This window comes from Cydia strobilella, chromosome 3 (assembly GCF_947568885.1).
Source record: "Cydia strobilella chromosome 3, ilCydStro3.1, whole genome shotgun sequence".
Classification (NCBI taxonomy): domain Eukaryota; kingdom Metazoa; phylum Arthropoda; class Insecta; order Lepidoptera; family Tortricidae; genus Cydia; species Cydia strobilella.
Genome location: NC_086043.1, coordinates 20,679,183 through 20,703,931, shown reverse-complemented (window position 1 = coordinate 20,703,931; position 24,749 = coordinate 20,679,183). Strand labels below are relative to the sequence as shown.

At 37.9% G+C, this 24,749-nt stretch overlaps 1 protein-coding gene across 4 annotated transcripts in view; it reads right to left on the bottom strand.

The window, feature by feature from the left end:
• Positions 1-3,584: 3,584 nt before the first annotated feature.
• Positions 3,585-24,749, bottom strand: part of LOC134756069 (uncharacterized) — a 30,174-nt gene continuing 9,009 nt past the window's right edge. For 3 of the 4 annotated variants that reach the window (XM_063692871.1, XM_063692870.1, XM_063692872.1), the window contains exons 9-22: positions 24,138-24,253; positions 23,504-23,603; positions 22,432-22,597; positions 21,342-21,409; positions 20,850-20,929; positions 14,000-14,107; positions 13,265-13,301; positions 12,695-12,828; positions 9,091-9,249; positions 7,064-7,318; positions 6,421-6,742; positions 5,471-5,664; positions 4,850-4,990; positions 3,585-3,724 (exon numbers count right to left, since the gene is read on the bottom strand). In XM_063692871.1, the coding sequence (XP_063548941.1) occupies positions 3,653-3,724; positions 4,850-4,990; positions 5,471-5,664; positions 6,421-6,742; positions 7,064-7,318; positions 9,091-9,249; positions 12,695-12,828; positions 13,265-13,301; positions 14,000-14,107; positions 20,850-20,929; positions 21,342-21,409; positions 22,432-22,597; positions 23,504-23,603; positions 24,138-24,253 (1,952 nt within the window). In that variant the 3' untranslated portion in view covers positions 3,585-3,652. The remainder of the gene's footprint in view (positions 3,725-4,849; positions 4,991-5,470; positions 5,665-6,420; positions 6,743-7,063; positions 7,319-9,090; positions 9,250-12,694; positions 12,829-13,264; positions 13,302-13,999; positions 14,108-20,849; positions 20,930-21,341; positions 21,410-22,431; positions 22,598-23,503; positions 23,604-24,137; positions 24,254-24,749) is intronic. The other variant, XM_063692869.1, reaches the window with a different exon arrangement.

The window sequence follows — 24,749 nt, the reverse complement described above, 5'->3', positions numbered from 1 at the left end:
TACATCGGACAATAAAACAACAACGACCACTTTGTTCAGTTTATTCTTAACTTTAATGCAGACTAGAATAATACTCTTAGAAATGAAAACAACAATAGTTATTTCACATGTTACAGTGTACCTACCATACCAGCTCCCACGATAAAAGCTATACTTATTATCTGTCTCAATGTAAATAAATTTTATTCACAACAGCTAGCAATATAAAATTACATCAGACTATGATATAATATTAACTTGAACATCAATAATGTTTAAATGGTGTTGCCAACGTCCGAAATTATAGTAAAATCTGGGGTAATTTAAATTTACAACAGGGAACTTGGGAGTGAGAGAAATGGCGATACAAAAGGCATAAAAGACGCCGGCAGAGAGGTAAAATTAACGTGTCTGGAGATAGTATAGATAAGGTTAAAAAACTCCATAGGGATAATACAAGCAAGATGTTAAGGGTTCTAATGGTCTTATAATGACGATTTAGTCAATTTAGTACATATTTATACATAAATAAATATTAGAACGCGTCCTCAGAGCGCTAAGCCTAGCTAAGAACATAGGACATACATTATATTATAGGTTACATAGTAATGCTATAGCGATACTATAAAATTTACAAAATATGATATATCTTTTGAAATGCTACACGAAATAATGCTTTCATCCATTACTATATCCACTAATCAATTCATTTTTTTAATATAATCACTGTAGAATGGTCTTAACACATCGATAGACGTTTAAAAGATGTCTTAAAATTTGTTTTTTCATGGATTCAAACCACATACTACAAATGTACAACAGTTTCTAATTCGAAAGAAAATTTTAATTTAATCACATTTTGATCAATGGTGCATATATGACTTTCAAAATCTATAATTTTTTTCTCAAAATACTGGAGCGTTCTCTCTATTCAAATGAAATAAAATATACATATATTTTTTTATAAAATTATCGATTAGGTACTGTCGATGATCAATGAGATAAGTCATGGAATGATGAGATGAAAATGTAAAAAAATAATATTATTACAAAATAATGGCAGAGATTATTTATATATTATTTAATACAAAACTAAGGAGAAATATTCGACAAGTATGGCAACACAAAAGTCTCTGATCAAAAATGGCGTACCTAAATATTAATTTTTAAATTTACGTGACAACTAATATGTACGATATTATAATGTATACATTTCCGGCGTTTATTTAAAAAATATTACAAACTAAGCAGATATGAACGGGGTACGTGATATTCAATCTATAGGTACATTTAATGGAGTATAAATTCGTGTCATGAAAAGGTTCCAACGTATAGATTCAAGTCATATAAAATTACTAGACTCGTCAAATGATTACAATTTAATCAATCAATCATCTGTTATTTAATCAATTTCGGTACATATAGTTTTTTGATACAAAGACCTAATAAAATATTAAGGAACCAATTTAGGTATTCAATTCGGTGATGAATATTATCATATTAACAAGTTTTTTTAAACATTTTAATAATATTAATAACTTGGGTTTTATTGACAGTGCATTGAAGAACACTAGAACCTTTTCACAACACCGGTATAAATACATTGTCATGACAATCAAAGAACTGACACTTGCATTTACTTAAACGAAAATGGGGTTGGCCGGTCGAAGTGTTTAGCAGATGGCGCCAGCATAGCTTGCCCTGTCAATCCCTAGAAATGTGTCAAAGTTTTGTTTTTTTAATGCCCTGGATGCCAGCCCTTTAAGCCAAATCTCATAGAAAAAGGGGCAAGCTACGATGGCGCCATCTCTGCAAACCTTTGACAGTTGCCAACCCCATTAAAGTTAACACGTCAGTGTGATAAATAAAAAAATCCAGTATTCCCAGTTTTATCTCCAAGATATTGGCAACATTTTATATTTTTTTAACCGTTTCATACTAATTCAGAATCTGAAGGTTTATCTCGAAAAAAAAAAAACAATTAAAATTAGGTACAGCAGCTATAGAAAAAAAATTGTAAAATTAAACTAACAGTTACAACACAATCGGTTATCAGTGAGAGGTATCTTTGTCACTTCCAAGTAACTAAGCATTAGGGATTTCCAAGTTCTAATCTGAGAACGAAAGGTTACAAGAGTGCCAAGAGTCCACTAAATTGTGATAAATCTTGAGAAATCTACTTAATGACACATAAGAAAGGTAGCAAGGAGTGTCGCGTAAAGAAGTACAAAATATGGTAGCCGAAAATTTGACAGTTGAGTTACGAGTAGATGGCTCTAAAAACGATTCCGTACGGTCACAGAATAATAGTACCTACTACCGTACAGAAAGGACACTTCCTACAAACCCGAAATTTGACAGCGATTCAGGGACGAATCATGCTGTCCCTTTCTAATGTAAGGCACTATCCCATTCGGCTATTTAGGGTTGTCAAAATTCAAGTCATTATCTTATATGGTCGTGCACGCAAAAGGACGTCAAGTTGTGCCAACCCTAATAATTGCTCGGAGCAATGCTGAACCGAACGGAGCCGAGAATGCCCGAAAGGAGGAGTATCGCCCCACTGGTACGGCCAAGCGCTAGGTAACGTTTTTAATACAATTATTACCACAATTTTACGACTACTATATCTTGCACTATAGACTTTTGTATTCCTTTGTCCTATGGTTGCTTATATGAAAGTGATACTTATAGTAAAAAATCCCGTTTCAGTAAACGCAAGTGTTATTAATGAGATACACAACTTATCCTAAGTACCTTATTCTGCCAGAATAGCATTTATAAAGCGTCCCGCTTGTCTTCGCGTTTCCACGCGGGATTTCGAGTATTTTGAGGCTAAGCTAGTTGTGTTGGGCCCTGTCACCGTCACTTTTATGAACAATGGGACGAGAGAAACACTTCTAGGGAATCCTCATACAGTTTGTCTTGCCCCAATCATAATATACTGTTTCTCTTATCCCACATGACCTTACAATAGAAAATTAAACATGTTGTATGTGCGCTGTTCTATTTATACTTCAGTTTGACTTGTATTTTTGTAGTTAACTTTTAAATAAAAGCAATAAATGAGAGGTTAAAAGCTAAATGATCTACTTATTTTTTTTAGTAGTTTTTGAGATTCTTAAACACAAAACAATAAATCAAATTACAAAAGTTACAAGCCACTTACAGCAGAAATTTTCACAGATGATGTATTTCTGTTGCCGCTATAACAACAAATACTAAAAAGTACGGAACCCTCGGTGGGCGAGTACGACTCGCACTTGTCCGGTTTTTTATTTTTATGCTCTAACAAGTCAGTTTTATCAATAGAACTTTAAAAAATGTAGGCGCAAAGGATTCTACTAATAAAAATAAGGGGCGTCGGTGTATCTACACCCTAAAAACCCTAAATAGACAAGCTGGGTGACGGCTTTATAGTTTTTTTTATATCGTAATCACCCTTTATATATTTTATCTGTGTTAAAGTGTCATGACAGGGCCAACATTAAGTCCGCTCCAGACTACGCGGCGCGAAGCCGCGAACGCGAGTGTGGAGTCGATTTCGCTGATTAGCGAACTAGACTCCACACTCGCGTTCGCAGCTTCGCGCCGCGATTCGCGCACGAGTGTGGAGGGGGCTTTAAATCGGCGTGTAATATCGTAAGCAGGCACTTGTGTCGCGCGGCGGCGCTTATATGAACACGGGGTTTTCCTGGCCCGTCAGCAGCCGGAACATGGAGGTCGGCATCGTTTTCATTAGGATCTGTAAAAAAAACATTTGGAGTCAGATAAAACAACCTGAGCCAGATTTCTCAGGCCAGAGGTATATAGGGTTGGAGCCGGCGTGGCTTTATCGCGTATATATAGCTGGTCAAGCAAATCTCGTCAGTAGCAAAAGGCGCGAAATTCAAATTTTCTATGGGAGAATATACCTTCGCGCCTACATTTTTTAAATTTGCCGCCTTTTTCTACTGACAAGAGTAGCTTGACCAACTATACTTGAAAATAGTTGTATTGTATAACTAGCCTTTTGAACTGATTTTGCATGTACAACCAGCCTTAAAGTTTATAGTTTAATGATTAATTAGTTTTGTATGTGGGTATTTTTGCAGATTGTAGCTTTTCCTCAGTCACCCGTTGACCACGAACGCTGTAAAGGGTCCGAAACGTCGGGATGTATTATAAATTCAATTTACGCGATATAATCCTTTTTCATAGTTTTATTTCAGATAAAACAATTTTAACAAGCTATTATATATCGCTGGCTGAAATTGCAAAACTTAAATCGGTATGAAGGTGATAAGATGATATTTTTATTTATGAGTACTATGTGGCGCCGCTGGGGAGTATGCTTCCCAGCGGCGCCACTTTCAATGCCCATTATTTCGTTTCCTATCACAGGTACAGCCATAAACATTATAGGTACATGATGTACCTCTTAGGTACATCATTTCACCATATAACCATATTCATTATGATGGCGCCGCTGCAGAGTAGCACACAAATAACACCCCGTCTAACTCTAATAACTTCCCGTCCACTAATTTTAATTTAATTTAATTTAATTTTTATTCATAGACCAACTGAGATCATTGTTGTTAGTATACATAAAGCTTAAATATATGGTTAGTATTATACACTATATAACGAATGTCAATAAACTTAATAATAAATTAATTAATAAAAAATTGAAAAGAAGTGAAATTAAATCAAACAAAATACAATAAAAACAAAATTCAATAAAATTAATATCAATGTCACTAAAATATGTTTAAAAATTAAAACAGGACAATAATGGTTTGAATTTGACCACAAAGAAGAATTTCCCGTACAATTTTTGCTACAATAAGGTAAACATTTCCGAGCATATCGGAGTAAAATGTCGTACCTCGCCCACAGATGTCGCCAGCAGGTTGACGATGCGCTCGTGCGGAACGGCGACGACGCTCTGCGAGTTGATCTCGATGATGCGGTGACCGACGCGCACGCCGCCGCGCTCGGCGATGCCGCCACGGAGTAAGCTGCATATCTGTACGACAATGTCGACAATCCTATATTATTGTTATCAAAAAACTTAATCCGTTAGGCAAAGTTTAGGTAAGGAGAAATCAAATTTTGGTGAAGATCGGAGATCAAGTCGATTTCGAAATTTTCTACGAATAAACTTGGAGATAAATTTCGCTACTATGCAAGGACACGTGCTCATCTGTAGAATTTTTATGTTATTTAATTATTGGCCGAGAATTTCCAAATGAAACCCATTATCATTATGAAACTGCAGTTGAAGGTCTCTCTTGGTAGTCTCCTGTTTGCAATTCGCAGTTGTCATTTCTCAACTACCCAAGTGCCACTAAATCTATTGCGGACCTTTTAATTACAAATTCGATCTCACAGAGCTAAGCTCAAAGTACGTGATCAAAATACTGTAATGTTTACGGTCCTTCGGTTAATGTACCTACTTTCAAGAGGACTTGACAGGAGAACTAAAGGAAATTTGGCGAAAACTCACCACTCCATTCTGCACGCTGAACCCGAGCTGATACTTGGTGTCAGGCCGTTTAATCTTGACCTCCACCACGGGCGCACACGGCACCACCGTCAGCTTCACCACCGTTTGGTTCTTGGAGTTCTTTATGTACGTCTGACACGTTGATAGCGGTAGTCCGACTAGGCTCACGCCGTTTATTGCGATTATTTGATCACCTGGAAAGTGGAAGGGTAAGTAAAGGCGATTCGATTCAATAGGGAATATTACGCGAAACTCTGCGTAGGGGGCGCCAGGGCGCCACTACCACAATCTGAGGATCTATCGTGAAACAAGAAAATTTATTTATTTATCTAACATCTCTGTCACTCTTGCATATTCGAGCTTTAAAGAGGCAGATAGCGAATTTTCGGATTCGCGTTTCCCGATAGGTCCTCTGTAAGCAAACCGCCTTGATGCATCAATGTCATATTTTATTATCTCTGAAAACTTGTCAAAAACCTGTTAAAAGTATAACCTGTAAGGTAGGTAACCTGTTAAGGTATGTATAAGTTACTATATGGTTTACTAAAAAGGCTAGTCCTGCACTCTGGTGGCAGAATATTGCAGTAATATTGAATTGAATTCGTGAGAGAAAATGACAGAGATTAATAACGAGTGTTTTTTTTTCCTGGGTCTATTATTTGTTTCTTCATTCACTTCGCGAATCCGTAACTAAAAACTAGAGACATTAAAATTATTCAATCATTTTTCACGTACATTGTTAGAACATTTATCATGTGATCACAAAATTATTCTCGAAGTAAGGCGCATGGCTAACGCGCGCAACTTTTGCCGCGTTTGGTACTCGAATAATTTCAGAAACCTTCTCTTACCCGATGATAAGAACATTGTAAAATCTCTCTTAAATGGTGTATTATATATTATATTTCCCAAGGCTTCAGAAAAGGCTTAGATATCTCTAGAAGTCTTACCTATATTGAGCTGCCCACACCTCGCCGCCGCACCCGCTGGTGCCAAATTAGCGATCACCACCGTCGGCAACATGGAACCCCACCCCGACTCCACCACCACCACCCCCAGAATCTCGCCCTTCGTCTTCGGCACCACCACCTCCTTCTGCAGCTCCTTCTTGGCGAACATCTGTAATTCATCTCCAAAGATCTCCTGGCTGTTCAGGACTTCCTGATAGTCCATTTCTTTGACGAAGCTGTGGTCCTCGATCCCGTTCGCTTTCAGGAACTCCATGTATGCCACTTGGAACGCTTGGCCGATGGATTGTGCTATGAATTGCGCCTGAAATACGAAGGGAAAATTTAACTTGTTAGTAAAACTTAAGCATCTCAATCTTTTTGATACACTAGTTTCATTAAAAAATGTTCGGTGCTTAAGCCTTAAGCTTAAATAATTATTTTTCTATAGGCTTTTTATTTGATGCCTTTTAACCAATTCTTGTGTTCCACCGTAGAATTAAAACTAATGAGACATCAATAAGCCGTAAATGGTTGGGTTAAAGTATTAGATAGTACAAATCAGATCCTAATGTTTACTATAATCCTGGGTGTTAGACTACATACAGAAGGCAGGATTAAACTTTCACATATAAAAAAAACTTACCTCTTCACTCTCAAAAACGTGGCATATCATCTTGGGCGTCCTGTTCAATTTCGGTTGATCAGAATCCGTCTCGTGCGGCACAAACCTTCTCCTAGCCATGAGAACCACCAGGTCCCCTATATCAGCGATGTACGAAATGGTCCGGAGCGCGTGGTCCATCATGATTTCTTTTAGTTCTGTGTTCAGGACCATGATTTTCTCCGTCGATATAAAGAGATCTACTTCTGTGCTTGGCTGGTTTTCACCTTCGGGAGCCTGAAAGAAAAAGGAGAAGTTCGTTTTAAATTTTTGTTTCATGTGCCTAAATTACTTGCGAATTGAGCTATTGTCGTGTCGTGTCACTAAAACAATAATATCACACTGGTTTTTTATATTCATATAGTCATTCTGATACGTGTATGTATAACTGTTGATGCTTATTAAATTTTCGCTTTTTATCATTTAAAATTAAAATTTAGACAGTGCTGGATTTGCACTATCGATATAGATGTGTTGTTCCTTTTGACCCCCACTCGTATAATTTTAAAAGAACCTTTATTGTGTTCTAATAAGGTGTAATTCTAATATTGTGTCTTATAGGTATAAAAAGTCGTGGTGGTCAAAAGGTTAAAATGTAATAAATAAAATTAATACTCGAAAATAAAAATGTGCTTAGTTATATTCCGGTTTCAATAGTGTTGTAGACATTGCAGTGGTGAAAATTGCATTTTTGTGTTGTTATGTTGTTAATGTTGATTTATGAAACAAAAAATAGTTCATACGAGCTGAGCTTAGCTTTTGACACAGATTACAAATGCTGACATGATCGCGTGTGAACCGTGTGAAAGGTATCTTATTGTTCTTTAATGTTGGCATTACTGATTTAAATAAACGACCAGTTTGTCACTAAAACAAGCGCCAAATTAAAAAAAACGTACGAAGATTCTGAAGGTCTAAAAATAATTATAGACCTTCAACTTCCGGATCTATATTTTTTTTTAAATTTTGGGGTCTTTTTCTACTGACGGGAAAGTTTGACCAGAATTTTTTAAATGACATATTTTTTTAACATTAGTATAAGGGCAATGACACACGACCAGGCGAGGATGTGTTCAATTTAGAATTTAGAACTTACCAATGCCTGATGTACCCCATGGAAGGCGAAAGGAAAACAACTGTTATTAGTATATTATTCGTGCATGCTATGTTATAATGAATATGATTGATACCAAATTCTACATTGAAGTTTCGAATTACATAAACAATGGAGATGGTGGAATATACTTTTAAACCGATTTAACACTATCAATAGTTAGCTATATGTTGGTACCATATATAAATATGATATGTTTATGAAAATTAAATTATTATTTCCATAATTCCTTCTTAACTAAATATTGTTAGTGCATCATAATATAACATTAACCGTAATGAATCCAAATTTTGGGGGAATAAAAAACCCAATCTAATTTTGAAAGCAAGCGAAGCGTTACGAATTTTCTGGTATTGTTTTCATTATTAATACCTGTCAACATAATATTAAAATTTTAACAAATCTCTATTTAGTTTTACTTATGTTTAATATTTTGTGAATAAAAACCAAAATCGTTCTAAAATTTTCTGTTTTTCATATCTATGAGCGTAAGCACTGTAAGGTTTCCGTTTCTCTGACATACTTATCCCATCAAAAACGTAACGTAAAACATTTGTATGTCTAACTGAACAAAAAGTTTTGAGGTGCCCTAAATGTAATTGAGAAAAGGATGACGTGGCTGTGTTTCTGTTTATTTTTGCTCGACCAGGCATATCATACAGATCATTTTAATGCCCTTTGTCTAGTGTCCCTCCTCAGTCTCATACTCGTGCGCCTTGTTAAAACACGTTACTAAAAAAAAACTAAATAATATCAATCCCTTTGAAAACTATCCCTTATAAAAAATATCCGAAGTATAGAAAAAAAAACGAGAACTATCTAACGTCAGAAACAAGACGCCTCAGCCCTAACAAATAAAAAAAACTGACCATAGACAACCTTACAGTGCTACCACCCGCACCTTAATCTTATTGACCGCCTCCTCAACCATGTTCTTCTTGAGGCGTTTCCGTCGCCGCTTGTCCTCCTCCACCTCGACCGAGCCCAGGAAAGTGAGCCGGAACACGGCGGCCGGCGCCGCGTACACGCCGGAGTACGGGCCCTCGCAGCCCCACTGTGGACGGCTAGCCTCCTCAGACGCTCGCTCTCACATACAATGCTAAGCTTTGCTTTTTTTTTTATTTAGCTGCTTAACTCCGGAGTGATTTAAGTATTATTTTTTGAAACAAAACACGATTTAAAATCGTACTTTTACAAGAACGCGGGGCTTAGATACCAGGATAAGCTGACCAGAGATTGACCCTTAGGGTCGGTTGCACCAAACTGTTTGACATCGTTAGTTCGCAAAATTTTATTGTATGGAAATTTTCATAGAAAACCGCCGCGGCGCGCCGGGTGACGTTGATCAGTCTGTCAAGTGCGGATGGTGCAACTGGCACTTAGTCTTTCGTGACAGAATGTGACGACATGAAGATGAAACTCTCTGGTTCAATTATTTAGGTGCTTTAGTGAAAGCTAGAAGTAATTTAATTGATTTTTTTTATCCTTTTTCGTGCTCATAAATGCATCATGTGCGAATTAAATAATTCTACTCTAAACTGTTTTTAAGTGACTAATAAAATAAAGTTTTAATTATGTTGATCATAAAGAAAAGTAGTGAATCTGTAAAATTTACTAAAAAGATTTTGTAACATTTATAATTTTTTTTTAAGATTGTTTTTCTGTCTAATCAAAATTCAATCTATGCGAAATTGATATGCCAATCGTAGCTTTAAAAATGTTACCTTAAATGTAAAGCCAAACAAAGTTATAGTTTTTGTTTCATCTTCCCTAAAACCTGTTTAACTGGCTGAACTGGCATAAGCCCTCTACTTTTTTTACACATAAAACCACACATATCCCGCAACTGCGCAAAAGCAAGCAAAACAACTCGAAAACACTCAACAATGATGTGAGAAGCGAGCGTCCCTGTTAGTATGAAAGCGTCCTAACGGAAATCAACCTTAATTAGTCAGACACAAAGGGTTCAATTTTGTGCGAAGGCGTTGAAGCTTGTTCGCGAGTGCATTCCGTTCGGCGTGATTGGCCACCTGAGCCGGTGTGAATCGGGTAACATTGTGCGTAGAATGAAACGTGCGAGAAGCGGACGCGTGAACTTTAAGCGCCCTCCACACTCGTGCGCGAATCGCGGCGCGAAGCCGCGAACGCGAGTGTCAAGTCGATTTCGCAGATCTGCGACGCCCGCTCCACACTCGCGTTCACGGCTTCGCGCCGCAATTCGCGCACGAGTATGAAGCGGCTTTACGGCTACCATGAGCTTGTCACTGACCTATCACTGACATGACATATTCGCTAACGCCTGCGTAACTTACTTTCTATACATCTCGCTCGCACTAATATGCTAGTACGAGAAAAATGTTTAAAAAGTAAGTTACGCACACGCTAGCGAATATGTCAGTGCCATGTCAGTGACAAGCTTGTGGTAAGGCTACTTGTATATGAGCCGAGAGTAGTGGTTTAATAGTGTTAAAGTCAATGAAAATAATAATGCCACAAAAATGTCTTAATAACAGACTAATGCCCAGAATGCAGAATTTTGTGACATGATTTTGGCACTGACTTTAACAGCTTATTTAATTATAAAACTCTTTACTCTGGTATAAGCTAAGCGGGAATGATTCATTCAAACGCTAAGCGTATGAGTTAAGTAAAATTACAGAAACGTACACAATTAAATCATCCGTAGAGCTGGCAGCTTTCTCGCACAAAGAGTAAGCATTGCGATACAGCGAGGAAATGCTGCCAGCATCTACGGCACCATTTTTAATTATTTATTTTATGATTAATTTTATTTATTTTTAAGTTTAGTTTTTAAGTTTCATAGTTTAGTTATTTACTATTATAGAAATGTGCAGACATTAAATCACTATGTGTTGCATCGAGCGTTGAGGAGTGTTGGTCAAATAATATTGTACTAGTTTGATTATTCAACATAACGTACACGCTAACTTCCCGGATTTATTGTATTTATTTAAGCCATATTAATCAGCCGAACTCCTATATGATTGATAATTATTATAACTACTTAAAGAAAAATAATTAACACCCTCATATTCCCAAATTTCCTTCTTATCTTTAAAGAGAAACAGAGTCATCCATTACCCAATAATATTTATATTTTCATGTCAATTGTACTACTTGACTTTGTGATTAAAAGAAAAGCAATTTATCACTGTTGTCATCTAGGTATAATCTGTCTCCTAACATCCTCATTGTATCACGTCAATCAATCCACGTCAAATTGCACAATCAAAGGCTTACGTCAAAGATGCAAAACGATTGCAATTTATAACTAAGAATATTACACACCACTTTATTGTAATTATTTATTTTAATAAAATAAAATTGGTGCAAACACCAATGATTACGATTGCTCATTTCTTCATTTTGATGCTTTGTTTCTTCTCTCATCTCACACGCTCTTTATAACAGGACAAAAGACTTCCACTAATATCGATGTGCACAATGTCCACATGGAAAATTCTTGGTATTTAATAAGTGTTAGCGTATTCTTCGCCAATATGGATAGATCGTGAGCATGCGACAAGGTAGCATAGCATCTTACCTTCACCAAAAATGTGCAAAAAAAGGGAATAAGCAGAGCGACAAGCGACAAAAATCCAGAGGAGGTTAGCCGGCCATGACTATAGTCTTCCTGGGTCGGGTCGAGGGGTGAGGAGCACACTGAAAAAAATACTCTAGTGCCATGTCAATAAGAGCGAAAACGGCAGTCTTTAAACGGTTACGGTCTTTATCCACGCACCTCTAAGTCAGGTACTAAGGTAAGGCAACCCACTAGCATTCTCAAAACACTTAATCTAATGAGCATGAAATTACGTTAGTATATACAAAAAGGCCATGATTATAGACAGGTAGCCGTGCGAAAGTAAGTGCCCATAGCATAGGTAGGGTAGTGTTCGAATTTGAAAAAGGAACAGTGTATGTATTTTTTTTTTTCATTTTTTAATAGTGTTGTGTCTGAGTCTTCTTAGTAGTCCTAATCATAGACAAGAGGAAGCAAGTTTTAGTAGCCAGTGAGTTGTTTTTTGTTCGGTGCAAAATGATATAGGCACAGTGAGAGACAGAAGAAGTAATTCCATGCTCTTTCCAATGCAAGTCTACTAAAATAATATTTTACATTTATACCGATTCACACTGGCAAATGTGGTTCTTGCCACGATTATTAAAAGTCTATTATGAGAATGCAAATTAGTTAAAAAGAAAATAAAGATATTAGATAGAACATACTGTTGTGCAACCTGTCTAATAAATTTGAAACGGAAATTAGTACAAGTTTAATTTTATAATTTTATAGTAAATTACAGCTTAATTTTTCCAGTAACTGCTTACATTGAAAACATTTTTTGGTTACTGGAAAAACTAAACGCATCTGTCAAACTCCATCTTTTTTAGTCTATGGTTATCAATATGGCGTGCGTTTCCCTCCAAAACTTTTAAATCAAGGTTAGGACATGTAATGGTCAAACAGCCAATGTTACCTTGATTCTGGAGACAGCCTCTTCGGCCTGGAGCATCCTGGTGGCTTTAGTTGGCTGTCCTTCGCAAGCCAGTTGGGTTGAGCCGAGGTAACGCGCTCGGAATAATACGCCTTCGATGAGAACTGAACGCATGTCTGGAAAAACAGGAAAAAACGTCTGTTGTTGTGTTTAAAGGCCTGAACCCACCGGGCGCGTGTGCGTAGACGTGCACGTGCGCGTTGTAATATACAGATCCTTATGAGAGACGGCACACCGTTTGCGAGACGTGTGCGTGCACAGCTCAAACATTTCAGCGCACGCGCACCTCGTCTACGCACACGCAGCCGGTGTGCTGTGGCCTTAATTATGGTTTTACGGTAGTATACAAATAGTAAAATACAAAGTTTAACCACAATAAACTGGGCTAAGTACCTGTTATAAATATTATTATTTTTAACGTAAAAAAATAATTAGTAAACTCACCAACAGAAGTCCAAAAGCAGCAGAAAATTAAGTTTTAGTTAGTAACGCATTAAAGTTGGATCTGTTTTATTAATTAGAAATTAAATTATTGAAAATTTACCAACTCACCTTCTTTATTTTTGCTTTTCTTTTTTCCATCTTTATCCTAAAAACAAAAAAAACGGTTTGGTCTTGATTTTAATCGTTAGGTAATTTTAATTTGACTAATAGAAAAATCTACTAAAATTCTGTTTTTTTATTCCGTAGACTAAAATGACATTTCATGTGGTACTAAAAAATGTCATGTCTTACACATGAAACGTCATTTTGGTCTACGGAATAAAAAAACAGACCTCGATGGAAATATTGGCTCCGCCAACGCAATTGATGGACCAAGGGTCACGTTCATTAAAGGGCTTAATTTACGAAAATTGTGACTACTACAAGCCAAACTGACGACAGGGTCGTAAAACTTCTCATTCACGCTCGCGTGGTCGAAGCTAGGGTGAGAGAGAGTGATATGACCCCGGTCATCAGTTTGGTTTGCGTCTGTGTCTACTATAGTCACAAATTACCGAAAATCAGGTCAATCAGTGGGGGTCCTTTTTTCGTCCGCTCCTTTTATACACTCTTCTGTAACCTACCGTCATGTGACGTAAATAAATGTATTCTATTCTATTCTAAATTACACACCCACGTTATCGGCTCGTATATGGAATACGCGATTTTGGTGTTTGATAGTCAACTTTAAGACAGCACTTACTCTTCTATTCCAAACGTTGCCGAATGCCACTGTACGAAACCACAGATTGTACCACCCCTGTCTACAACGGCATTCAAAAGTGTATGCCATAGATGTCTTACCTTCCCATTATGATGTGTTTCATCCTGATCGTCGTGTGGAGGAGACCGCGCGCCGCCGGAGACGCTGCCCGCTGGCATCACTGTACGTGATTTCGGTTTGCGCCATCCCTGAAAGTAAAGCAATTATTGTTGAGTTATGAGGGTTGGTGAATATGCTGCGAATGCGTCGTTCTCGCGAGCCTCTTGGTCACATCACGTACGTACACCGCGTTTTGGCTAGATATAGACGCACTTTAGCAGATTTACTTCTCCAAAATATCCATAATTATTATGTTTAAATTGTTTAATCAGCGGGCTTCTTTTTCTATTGTGTGTGTGTATCTCTTCTTAATGTTATTGAGAATATTATTTTTACAATTTTTTTTTTAACTTGCCCTGTTAGTTTGTGTGGGTCAAATCTTTGAAGCAAAATTTGAGCCACTTCCCGATGTCCGATTGAGCTGAAATTTTACATACATATGTAAATCGGATGACAATGCAATATTACGATGACATCGAGCTGATCTGATGATGGAGACAGGAGGTGGCCATGGCAACTCTGATAATGATAAAACAACGCAAACTAATTGTTTTGGGGTTGTCAAAATTGTGGAAAGAAAAGTACCTACAGTCAGCGATAAAAGCTTGTGCCAAAAATTTATAATAAATGTGCCAAATATTTTTGCCAAAAAAATATTTGTTAGTTTTTTAATGCTGTGTGATCATCTTTTATGGTTTGTTTTATAAACGAAATTGTCTCGTAAATAAAGCAACCTAAGCAAAGTTTCATAACGTGTTTAGGCAATTATGCATACTGTTATCTTATCAGTTGCAAACGGTTGTTACATTAGTAGGCAAATGCAATCATCACTCAGCATGCCCTGTATTTATTTATTTCCATGTTTTCAAATCTTAGCCTTCCGTCTTAACCTATAAGTACTCCGATTTGTTTACAAAATTCAGCAGGAGTTTATTTATTACCTACACGCAAACATGCAATCAGTCTCTGAATACCACTCTATTATTAAAAGCGTAAAGACCGTCTTAAGACTTATTCCCAGGCAATTAAAATCCAATCAATGCACTAGACTACATACATTATTCATAAGGAAAAATACAGAAGAAAGTAGGTAACACTGATAAAAAACCCAATCACACACCTTCTTCGTATCACAATTCGTCGCTTCCTGTATTATTTCCTCATTGGACTTTGTATCATTCCTTGAAACAATTATTTCATCAGAAATTGAGTCACTTTTTTCTTCATTCACATTACATTTTTCCTCTAATTCCTTATCACAACATTCAATATTTTCTAACTGGCTACTTTGTTTATTTTCTAAAGGTTCACTAATGTCTTTGGCTAATTCATTATAATTTGTATTATTACTCTCACTTTCTCTATAAACAACCTCGGAGTTTTCCTTGCACTCTGTCTCACATTGATCCATATCCTTTGACACTAAACAAGGTTCTTTTTCCGCGACACTTTTAACGACATTGTTATTAGTTTCGTTATCGCTATAAACCCCTTTACGGTCCAAAGCGCACTGGCCACTTTCTAGGCAAGGTTCTTTTTCGTCGTCGGTCATGGCGAGAATTAAAAAGTTAAAGGTGTTTTATTGATTAAGCGTTACATCGATTCGTTATCAATGGTCAGTGAGATACGGTATCTAAGCACGCACACATGCGCACGGCCCACATGGTGCGCTGGCACTGCCCGCACTGTTATGATGTGTAAACATATGGGTGGGCAAAGATAAAACAACAGAGTGGTTACAGTGGTAGTGTCGCTGGCGTAAGATACCGATTATATTGGACTAGGCGTTCTAAGCTCAATCAGTATGTTATCAGTGTACAGTCGAAGGCAAAAATATCGATCCAGACAAATGGCTCAAAATTATGTGAACACGACTTTATTGTCCAAGGTGTAAGAGCGTACACCATATTTTTGAAACTGGGAATGTATATATATTTATGCCCTTGACTGTACAGCGAGCTGCAAAAGTGCATGGTCAATTTAAAAAAGAATTCTATTTTGCAGATGTATTTTACATTTCGTCTTGATATTTTATCGTGAAAAAAAAACGTGTAAAATCCTTTACAATTTTGTTCTTTTTATTGGAATTGACTACTAATAATTGATATAGTAGGTATTTATTGTGATGTTTAATATAAATAAAATTGATATGTTTTGTCAAACTTAAGCGTACGTACGCTACCTGTCCTTTCATATATTTCACTATGTATACCTATTATTTATTATTTCTTCGGATTTTTCGGAAAAGTGAGCTACAAAGTACCTACATAGTATTTAGTCCTATCGTTATCGAAATTTGAGTCATAAATGATACCTACCTACCGACTATTGCTTTGGCTAGTATGGTACCGATTCAATTAATCTGAATACCTGATCTAAATAAAATTAAAAACAAGATAAACTAAACTTAAAAATAAAATAAACACATCAAAACAAAGAAGTGTCACAAACATTTTATTTCGCAATGTTCTCTCCGAGTCAAGCGCAGAGTAGGCACAGACGGCCACTCCCACGCATCTCAGACACCGCAATAATGTAACAAGGTCGCTCGATCTAAATCATGCGCGTGACCTCACGCGCACAGTAGTCTCATAATTAAGACTATTGTACAGTCGCGATCAGATATATCGGGGCGGCGAAGGTGCTCACAAATATCTCAACACGACTCTATTAGGGCTATCGGTATTTTGCTCACCAGTTGGCGCCTCTGTTAATGGTGGTCCAAAAGACAAAAGACTAAAGAACAGCTGTCAGTCATTGAAGTGACAAGTGACATTTGACATTTCGAACTATGGAAAAGACCACCATCTACACTAGCGCCCCTAGCGGCGAATTCATACGCGTTAGCCCTCATTGCCAAGGCGCTAGAGTGCGTGTTTAGATATTCTTGGGAATCTCGGCCGCTCCGATATATCTGATGGCGACTGTAGTAGCAGAGTAAACGTTGCAAGGAATTAAGGTCTATTATGGTCTGAATATTGCTGATTGTGTTCAAGAAAAAAGGTGTCTCATTGCAGTGTTGGCCGAAACGTTAATGCAATTAACCATTAACCAGTACAAATTGTACCGTAAACTGTAACCGTCCGTTACGGCTTACGGTTCAATTGGTACTGGTTAATGGTTAATTGCAATTAACGTTCGGCCAACACTGTCTCATTGTAATAAATTTATAGAGTAGACCAAGCCAAGTCTGCAACTATTTGATAGCACACGCAGTGCAAGTGTTATTTGAAACGTCAAACTTCTATAAAATTACTAGCTTTTGCCCGCGACTTCGTCTGCGTGGACTTAGTAACCCCAGCTAGAGTAAGAATAGCGCCTGGAGAAAATCTTATAGCAATTATTCAATTTGAGCATATTATGTACACAAATTAGCAGACACTTACTTCATTAATTATCTCAATTCCACCCCGCTTTTTACTTTCTTAAGGGATGATTTTCGGGATAAAAACTATCCTATGTCCTTCTCAGGGACTCAACCTATCTCTATGCCAAATTTCATCTAAATCGATTCAGCGGTTTAAGCGTGAAGAGGGAACACACAGATAGACAGACAGACAGACTTTCGCATTTATAATATTAGTATGGATGACGTATAAATAACATTTGCACTGCGTGTGCTATCAAAATCGTTGCAGACTTATCTTGGTCTAACTCTAGTCACTGAATGTATGACCAATTACAATTATACGCACATGGCAGTAGCGTGATTAAATGAGACTTGTTTCGACATAATACAAACGTAAACCTTAATATAACGGGATAAGGCCTATCACTGAACAGTTCTGCATTGGCGGATTAAAAACAAAAAAGGCGTATCTTTAAACGTGTTTCGTAACGTTTTACGACCTTTCGGTTTTAACCGACCAGTGCATTCCGTTCCACTAATACCTAAGTCGTATTAAGGAACAACAGTTTGCTACCAATATAAGACCTTTTAGAACTACGCTGTACAAGACTGTTTGTAATGTATGCAAATACGGCTGCGCTAGAGTAGTTGGCCTAATGGAAGTTCCTCATGCATAAAGAGATTAAGTCGACGTACCTCTTTCTACGTTTCCGGTCCAAATCTCGAAAGTAGTTTTAGTTCGTACTTCGTAGACCATGAAGTCAGATCGGAATGATCGGTTTAGTAGTTTTTGTGGTATGATAATATTGGAGGTTAAAATATTATGGGTCGTTAAACGTTGTCAATTATGTAACTTGTACCTATGAATAACTATGACATACTAGCGCATTGACCTGAGATTAGGAATAGTTGTTGAGTTGTTATCATAATGGGTTTTGAAATCGTCTCCAGTTATTATTAGACTACTGTTTCCGCATTACTAAATATTGAATACAAATTTAATTAAAACTAGCTTTTGCCCGCGACTTCGTCTGCGTGGACTTCCGCAGCTAGAGTAAGAATAGCGCCTGGAAAAATTCTCATAGCAATCTAAATTTGAGCATATTATGCACACAAATTAGCAGGCACTTCGCTAATTATCTCAATTCCACCCCGCTTTTTACTTTCTTAAGGGATGATTTTCGGGATAAAAACTAACCTATGTCCTTCTCAGGGACTCAACCTATCTCTATGCCAAATTTCATCTAAATCGATTCAGCGGTTTAAGCGTGAAGAGGGAACACACAGACAGAAAGACAGACAGACAGACTTTCGCATTTATAATATTAGTATGGATTAATTGTAGGCCTGTAGGGTTTTAGTACTTTAAGGGTTCCGTACCTCAAAAGGAAAAAACGGAACCCTTATAGGATCACTCGTGCGTCTGTCTGTCTGTCTGTCCGTCTGTCACGGCCTATTTTCTCCGAAAGTACTGGACCGATTAAGTTGAAATTTGGTATACATATGTAAGTTTGTGACCCAAAGACGGACATGTAACGTAAAAATTTTATTTTAAACATGGGGGCCACTTTTGGGGGGTAAATGAGAAAATTAAAAAATAAAGTTTTTCAAACTATATTGTGTTATATATCAAATGAAAGAGCTCATTGTGAGAATCTCAAACATATATTTTTTATAATTTTAGGATAAACAGTTTAGACGTTATTCAAGGAAATAGGCAAACATTGACCATTCCCCCCCCCTTTATGAAACTACTGGATCTAAAATTAAAAAAAAAATACCCAAAATAGATCTTTACCTATAGATCACAGGAAAACCTATTAGAAATGTGCAGACAAGCGTAAGTCGAACTGAATTATTTAGTTTTTGATCCGACCCCTACGGGTTTTTTAAAGACATTTCACGTTTCACATAAAAAATACATTGTTTAAATTGTATAATGTACGGAACCCTTGGAACGCGAGTCCGACTCGCACTTGGCCGGTTTTTGTACTGACTGACTGAAATAGCTTAAATAACACGTTCGTGTGTTTCCGTGAAAATACGATGGTAAAAGATTATGCACTACAGGATTCGAGGCGTTCCATGAAATTGTCTACCGTTGTCCCGTACAAACGCGAATCTTCTGAAGATTTGTAGGTATAGGAATTTGTGTTTCTGTGATAAATGCTCAGAACGCCGCTTTAAACGCCGATTAAAAAGTTGTTATACATGAAATAAAAGTACGGGACAGCCAGTGGAATGCTCCTACATCTGTATCATGGCGTCTACAATTAACTTCCGTAGGTAGAATCCCTATTCTACGGGACAGTTGTGTTGTGTCCCTACACAACACAACTGTTCTATCTGTATGTCACTGATATAGTTTCGTCTTACACGTCGAAGAATCCCTGGTCGTCCGTCCTCTGCTGCCCTAATAGTCTGTCAGTCTAGGTCCCTGTGTATAACAGGGAAATACACGGCTGTTGTATATGTCACTGTGATATGTTTCGTCTTACACGTCGAAGAATCCCTGGTCGTCCGTCCTCTGCTGCCCTAATAGTCTGTCAGTCTAGGTCCCTGTGTATAACAGGGAAATACACGGCTGTTGTATATGTCACTGTGATATGTTTCGTCTTACACGTCGAAGAATCCCTGGTCATCCGTCCTCTGCTGCCCTAATAGTCTGTCAGTCTAGGTCCCTGTGTATAACAGGGAAATACACGGCTGTTGTATATGTCACTGTGATATGTTTCGTCTTACACGTCGAAGAATCCCTGGTCATCCGTCCTCTGCTGCCCTAATAGCCTGTCAGTCTAGGTCCCCGTGTATAACAGGGAAATACACGGCTGTTATATATGTCACTGTGATATGTTTCGTCTTACACGTCGAAGAATGCCTGGTCGTCCGTCCTCTGCTGCCCTAATAGCCTGTCAGTCTAGGTCCCCGTGTATAACAGGGACACTACACGGCTGTTCTATATGTCACTGATAAAATTTCGTCTTACCTTATCGTCGAAGAATCCCTGGTCGTCCGTCCTCTGCTATCCTAATAGCCTGTCAGTCTAGGTCCCCGTGTATAACAGGGACACTACACGGCTGTTCTATATGTCACTGTGATATTGTTTCGTCTTACACGTCGAAGAATCCCTGGTCATCCGTCCTCTGCTGCCCTAATAGCCTGTCAGTCTAGGTCCCCGTGTATAACAGGGAAATACACGGCTGTTATATATGTCACTGTGATATGTTTCGTCTTACACGTCGAAGAATCCCTGGTCGTCCGTCCTCTGCTGCCCTAATAGCCTGTCAGTCTAGGTCCCGTGTAAAACAGAGACACTACACGGCTGTTCTATATGTCACTGATAAAATTTCGTCTTACCTTATCGTCGAAGAATCCCTGGTCGTCCGTCCTCTGCTGCCCTAATAGCCTGTCAGTCTAGGTCCCGTGTAAAACAGAGACACTACACGGCTGTTATATATGTCACTAATTTAGTTTCCTCTTACCTTATCGTCGAAGAATCCCTGGTCGTCCGTCCTCTGCTGCCCTAATAGTCTGTCAGTCTCCAGGTCCGTGTCCGCTTCATCTGTAACAATATAATTCTATGTAGCTTGCAAACAACATAAAACTTCAGTAACATAACTCAGTATAATAGACAAATGAATAGTAAGACATGTAAAGAGTAGACAGTGTACGCGTCGTAATAGTAATCACATATTTGACAGCTGAAGTAGAAGTGGATTGCTTCATAGGTACAGCGAGCTGCAGAACTGCATGGAGACATTATGAATGAATTTACTTATAAACTGGCCATGCAATTTTGCTTATGACTTGGTAATCTAGTTACCGCATAAGGTAGGTCGCCAATATTTTTTTGGTAAGTACATAGGTAAAATTACAGCTGTAGAAACGTTACACATTACAAGTTACGGTAGAATTTTTTTAAAGTGAAAGTTTTATTTTATTTTATAAAGTTAAAAAAAAGTTGAAGAGTTTACCTTCATCTCCACTCGCAGGTTTGATTTCCACGGAGTCTGTACTCTGCGCTGATGAGGGCCTTTTCCTACTACGAAACAAATTATTATTAATACCATGTTAATGAGTTTAATTGTGGTATTTTCTATAAAAAGGGACCTTATTGCCGATGGCGCTTACGCCGCACAGCGTCGCGCGGCATTGTATTTATATCGGAGCATCGTTAATAATGGCGTAAGCGCCATCGACAATAAGGTCCCTTTTTATTGAAAATAGCACAATTTATAACTTTGAAGTTGAATACAAACATTATTATTAGCATATTTAATAATCACTATTAAGTTAAAATAGTACCATTAGTAAGAACGTAAAGAAGTTTTACGCACACAACCTCAATTTATTAATTCGAAGGCGAGTTCGTGTTTGGGTACTATTAATTACGGTATACATATTTGACTAGTAAAATAATTACATAAATACTGTTTGATGTCTAATTTGCGTTATTTACTGTCAAAGGACTGTCTCATTTCAAACATAGATAGAGAGAATCATACTATCTTTGTCTTACACTAGTACTAGCACCCAAAAGAAAAGGAGGACTATTGTTTTTTTTTTGTTTTTATTCACTGACAATTTGGTTTGACCAACTATATATCATAATTTGGAAAGTTAAACTGCTCAGATAGTATTGTTTTTATAGTCACACATTTAAAAAATATGTGCTCATTATTTCTACTCGTACTTTCATACCTAAGAAAAGTACGAGTTCATTTCTTGTACAGTCGCCAATATCTGATATATCGGAGCGCCCGAGGTGCTCACAAATATCTGAACACGCCTCTATTGACAAGGCGTTAGAGTGCGTGTTCAGATATTTTGAGCACCTCGGGCGCTCTGATATATCTGATGGCGACTGTACCATCGTCCACTTTTAACTGACCATTATAGTTAAGACAGATTCGCTTATGTTCCATCCCTTTCATATAAACACCTAAGTCAAAATGACAGAACAAACGATTAATCTAATTGAGGCTTGTAGAGCGTTTACAAGGTCAATTAACAGTGTTGCTGTTAGTAGTTATCGAATATATTTAAATCACAGTCAATGCATACCTATTGGGATAATCGTCGTGCGCTACATGTGGCGTGTGTGGCTGGTGTGGCTGGTGCGGCTGGTGTGGCTGGTGCGGCTGGTGCGGCTGGTGCGGCGCGCGCTCGGGCTCGTCGGCGGGGCGGTGCGGCGCCGGCGCGGGCGGCGGCGGGGACACTTCGCTGCACGCTAACGATAACATTAGGTAATATCATTATTTCAGTGTCTGTGAAATTATTTGTGATATTTATTTTCAACACACTGCTCGTAACATGCAAGTTATTGAACCGCTTTTAGGCTTATAATCCTAGACGCGTGCTTTTTCTTTATATTATAGAACTTGTTAGGTAATGAATGATAATCCTACTGACTTAAGAAGGTAACTGATTGCTAATAATATGTATGAAAACGGAGCCTTCTTAGGCTTAGAACGCACTGCGGTTTTTTCAAAAGCGGTTCCTCAACCGCAAAAAATGTAGCGAACGGCATGCTTTATAAGCGCACGCACTTAAAAGACTGAAATCGCAAGAAATTAGACTGAAACCGCAAGAAAAACAGTATGACAGATGCAACACTACATACTAACTGTTTTAACAATTCAAATTTAATTAATATGAAAGTTTCCTTTTTTTCCTCGCAAGTGTGTTGAAAAACGTCGTATGAAACGCGTGTGCATTGGTCATTACACACATCGGCTTTCTTATTGCGCGCTCGCTTACAGCTCGCGCGCACAATATCGCCTCGTGTGTAATGACCAACGTAGCACACTTGTATCACAATGTAAGTACTATATAAAAGTGGTCAGGTCGTAACCTGTCGCGTAACACTTATCAATTTATTATTTTATTAAAAAGAAACTTCCGCTTGTACGTATTGTAGTATTTTTTCTCAGAAAAAAGCCCCTCAAGCAATAAGGTATCATAAAACTATCAGCGCCCCTTTCATAAATTATAGACTTCCCTTACATTTTTTTACTTGTATGTGTAATTTCGGTCATTTATCTAAATATTTTTGTTGTCTTTCTCCAAACTGCATTCACTTAATATAACCCATAGAGATCCGACTACGGGCCTACGATCTCGTCACTAAACTTACCTAGAGGATCCAACGAGTGTAGGTCGGCGTCAGAAAGCACGTGAGCCTCCGCGCTGGTTCCGTTCTCCACAATCTCCTCAATTATCACTGAAGAATGCCCCTGCGAAATAAACGTAAGTTAAACGTGATATTATCAAATAAATAATTTGAAATAAAACTATGAAAACGGATTATATCGCGTATATTGAATTTATAATATATCCCGACGTTTCGAACCCTTTACAGCGTTCGTGGTCAACGGGTGACCACGAACCACCACCACCACCACCACCACCACCACGGGTGTAAAGGGTTCGAAACGTCGGGATGTATTATAAATTCAATATACGCGATATAATCCGTTTTCATAGTTTTATTTCATGAGTAACTATCGCGGTAACCGAAGACAATATTAAATAAATAATTTCTTTGGTAAAAGACAGCATAAATGTCAGATAATATGGGGACCGGGTACCCTTAGCGCGCGCGTTATAAAGAGTTTTGGAAATTGAAATTAAGATAAGCCTGTTTTATGCCTCACTTGTCTAAGTGTAACATCTCAAAAATACCTAAATATCTATATTATTTCGTTTAAGGATCTACTTACTACACTTATTATACTATTAGTACAAGGAGCAAATGACAATTATAATACCTGTTGTAAGGTCGGCAGTTGGTTATTATTGTCATTGTCTGAGGCGTGGCCAGACGACAGTCCGTCCTCCACGATGGGCAGGTGCGTCACCACCACGCGACTTGCGTCCATTTGAACTGGAAACAATGTAACATGTTAGTAAAATAATTGAGGTTGCGTTGTTTGATCATCTAGTTCCAATGACTTTAGATCTCCATTGTTAGATCACATCGATGTCATCGTAATATTCGACGGTGGAAATTTCAAATGTCGTAAGGGACATATGGAATTTCCAATTGCATGGTCATCGGTCTTTTCGTGCCGAGCCAACCTATACGAGTAGTGCTTTTGCGTTGCCATTAGGCCATACATTTTACCTTTCATCTCGCTAGAGAACAGTACCCTCGTCACTGATCTCCGGACAGAGAGACTGAGTGGGAACCGGGTTCGCGATCGCAGGTCTTTTAGAGCCACCAGGCCACCACGTCGAACAGTAGGTTATCAGGTTGTCACACAGGCATCTTACCTTTTATCTCGCTCAGCTCGTTTTCCATGATGATGAGCGAGAGGTCGCTACTCACGTCACTTGTCTCAGATGAAAGTGCGAGCGCATAGTGCCGTTGCGTTGCCATT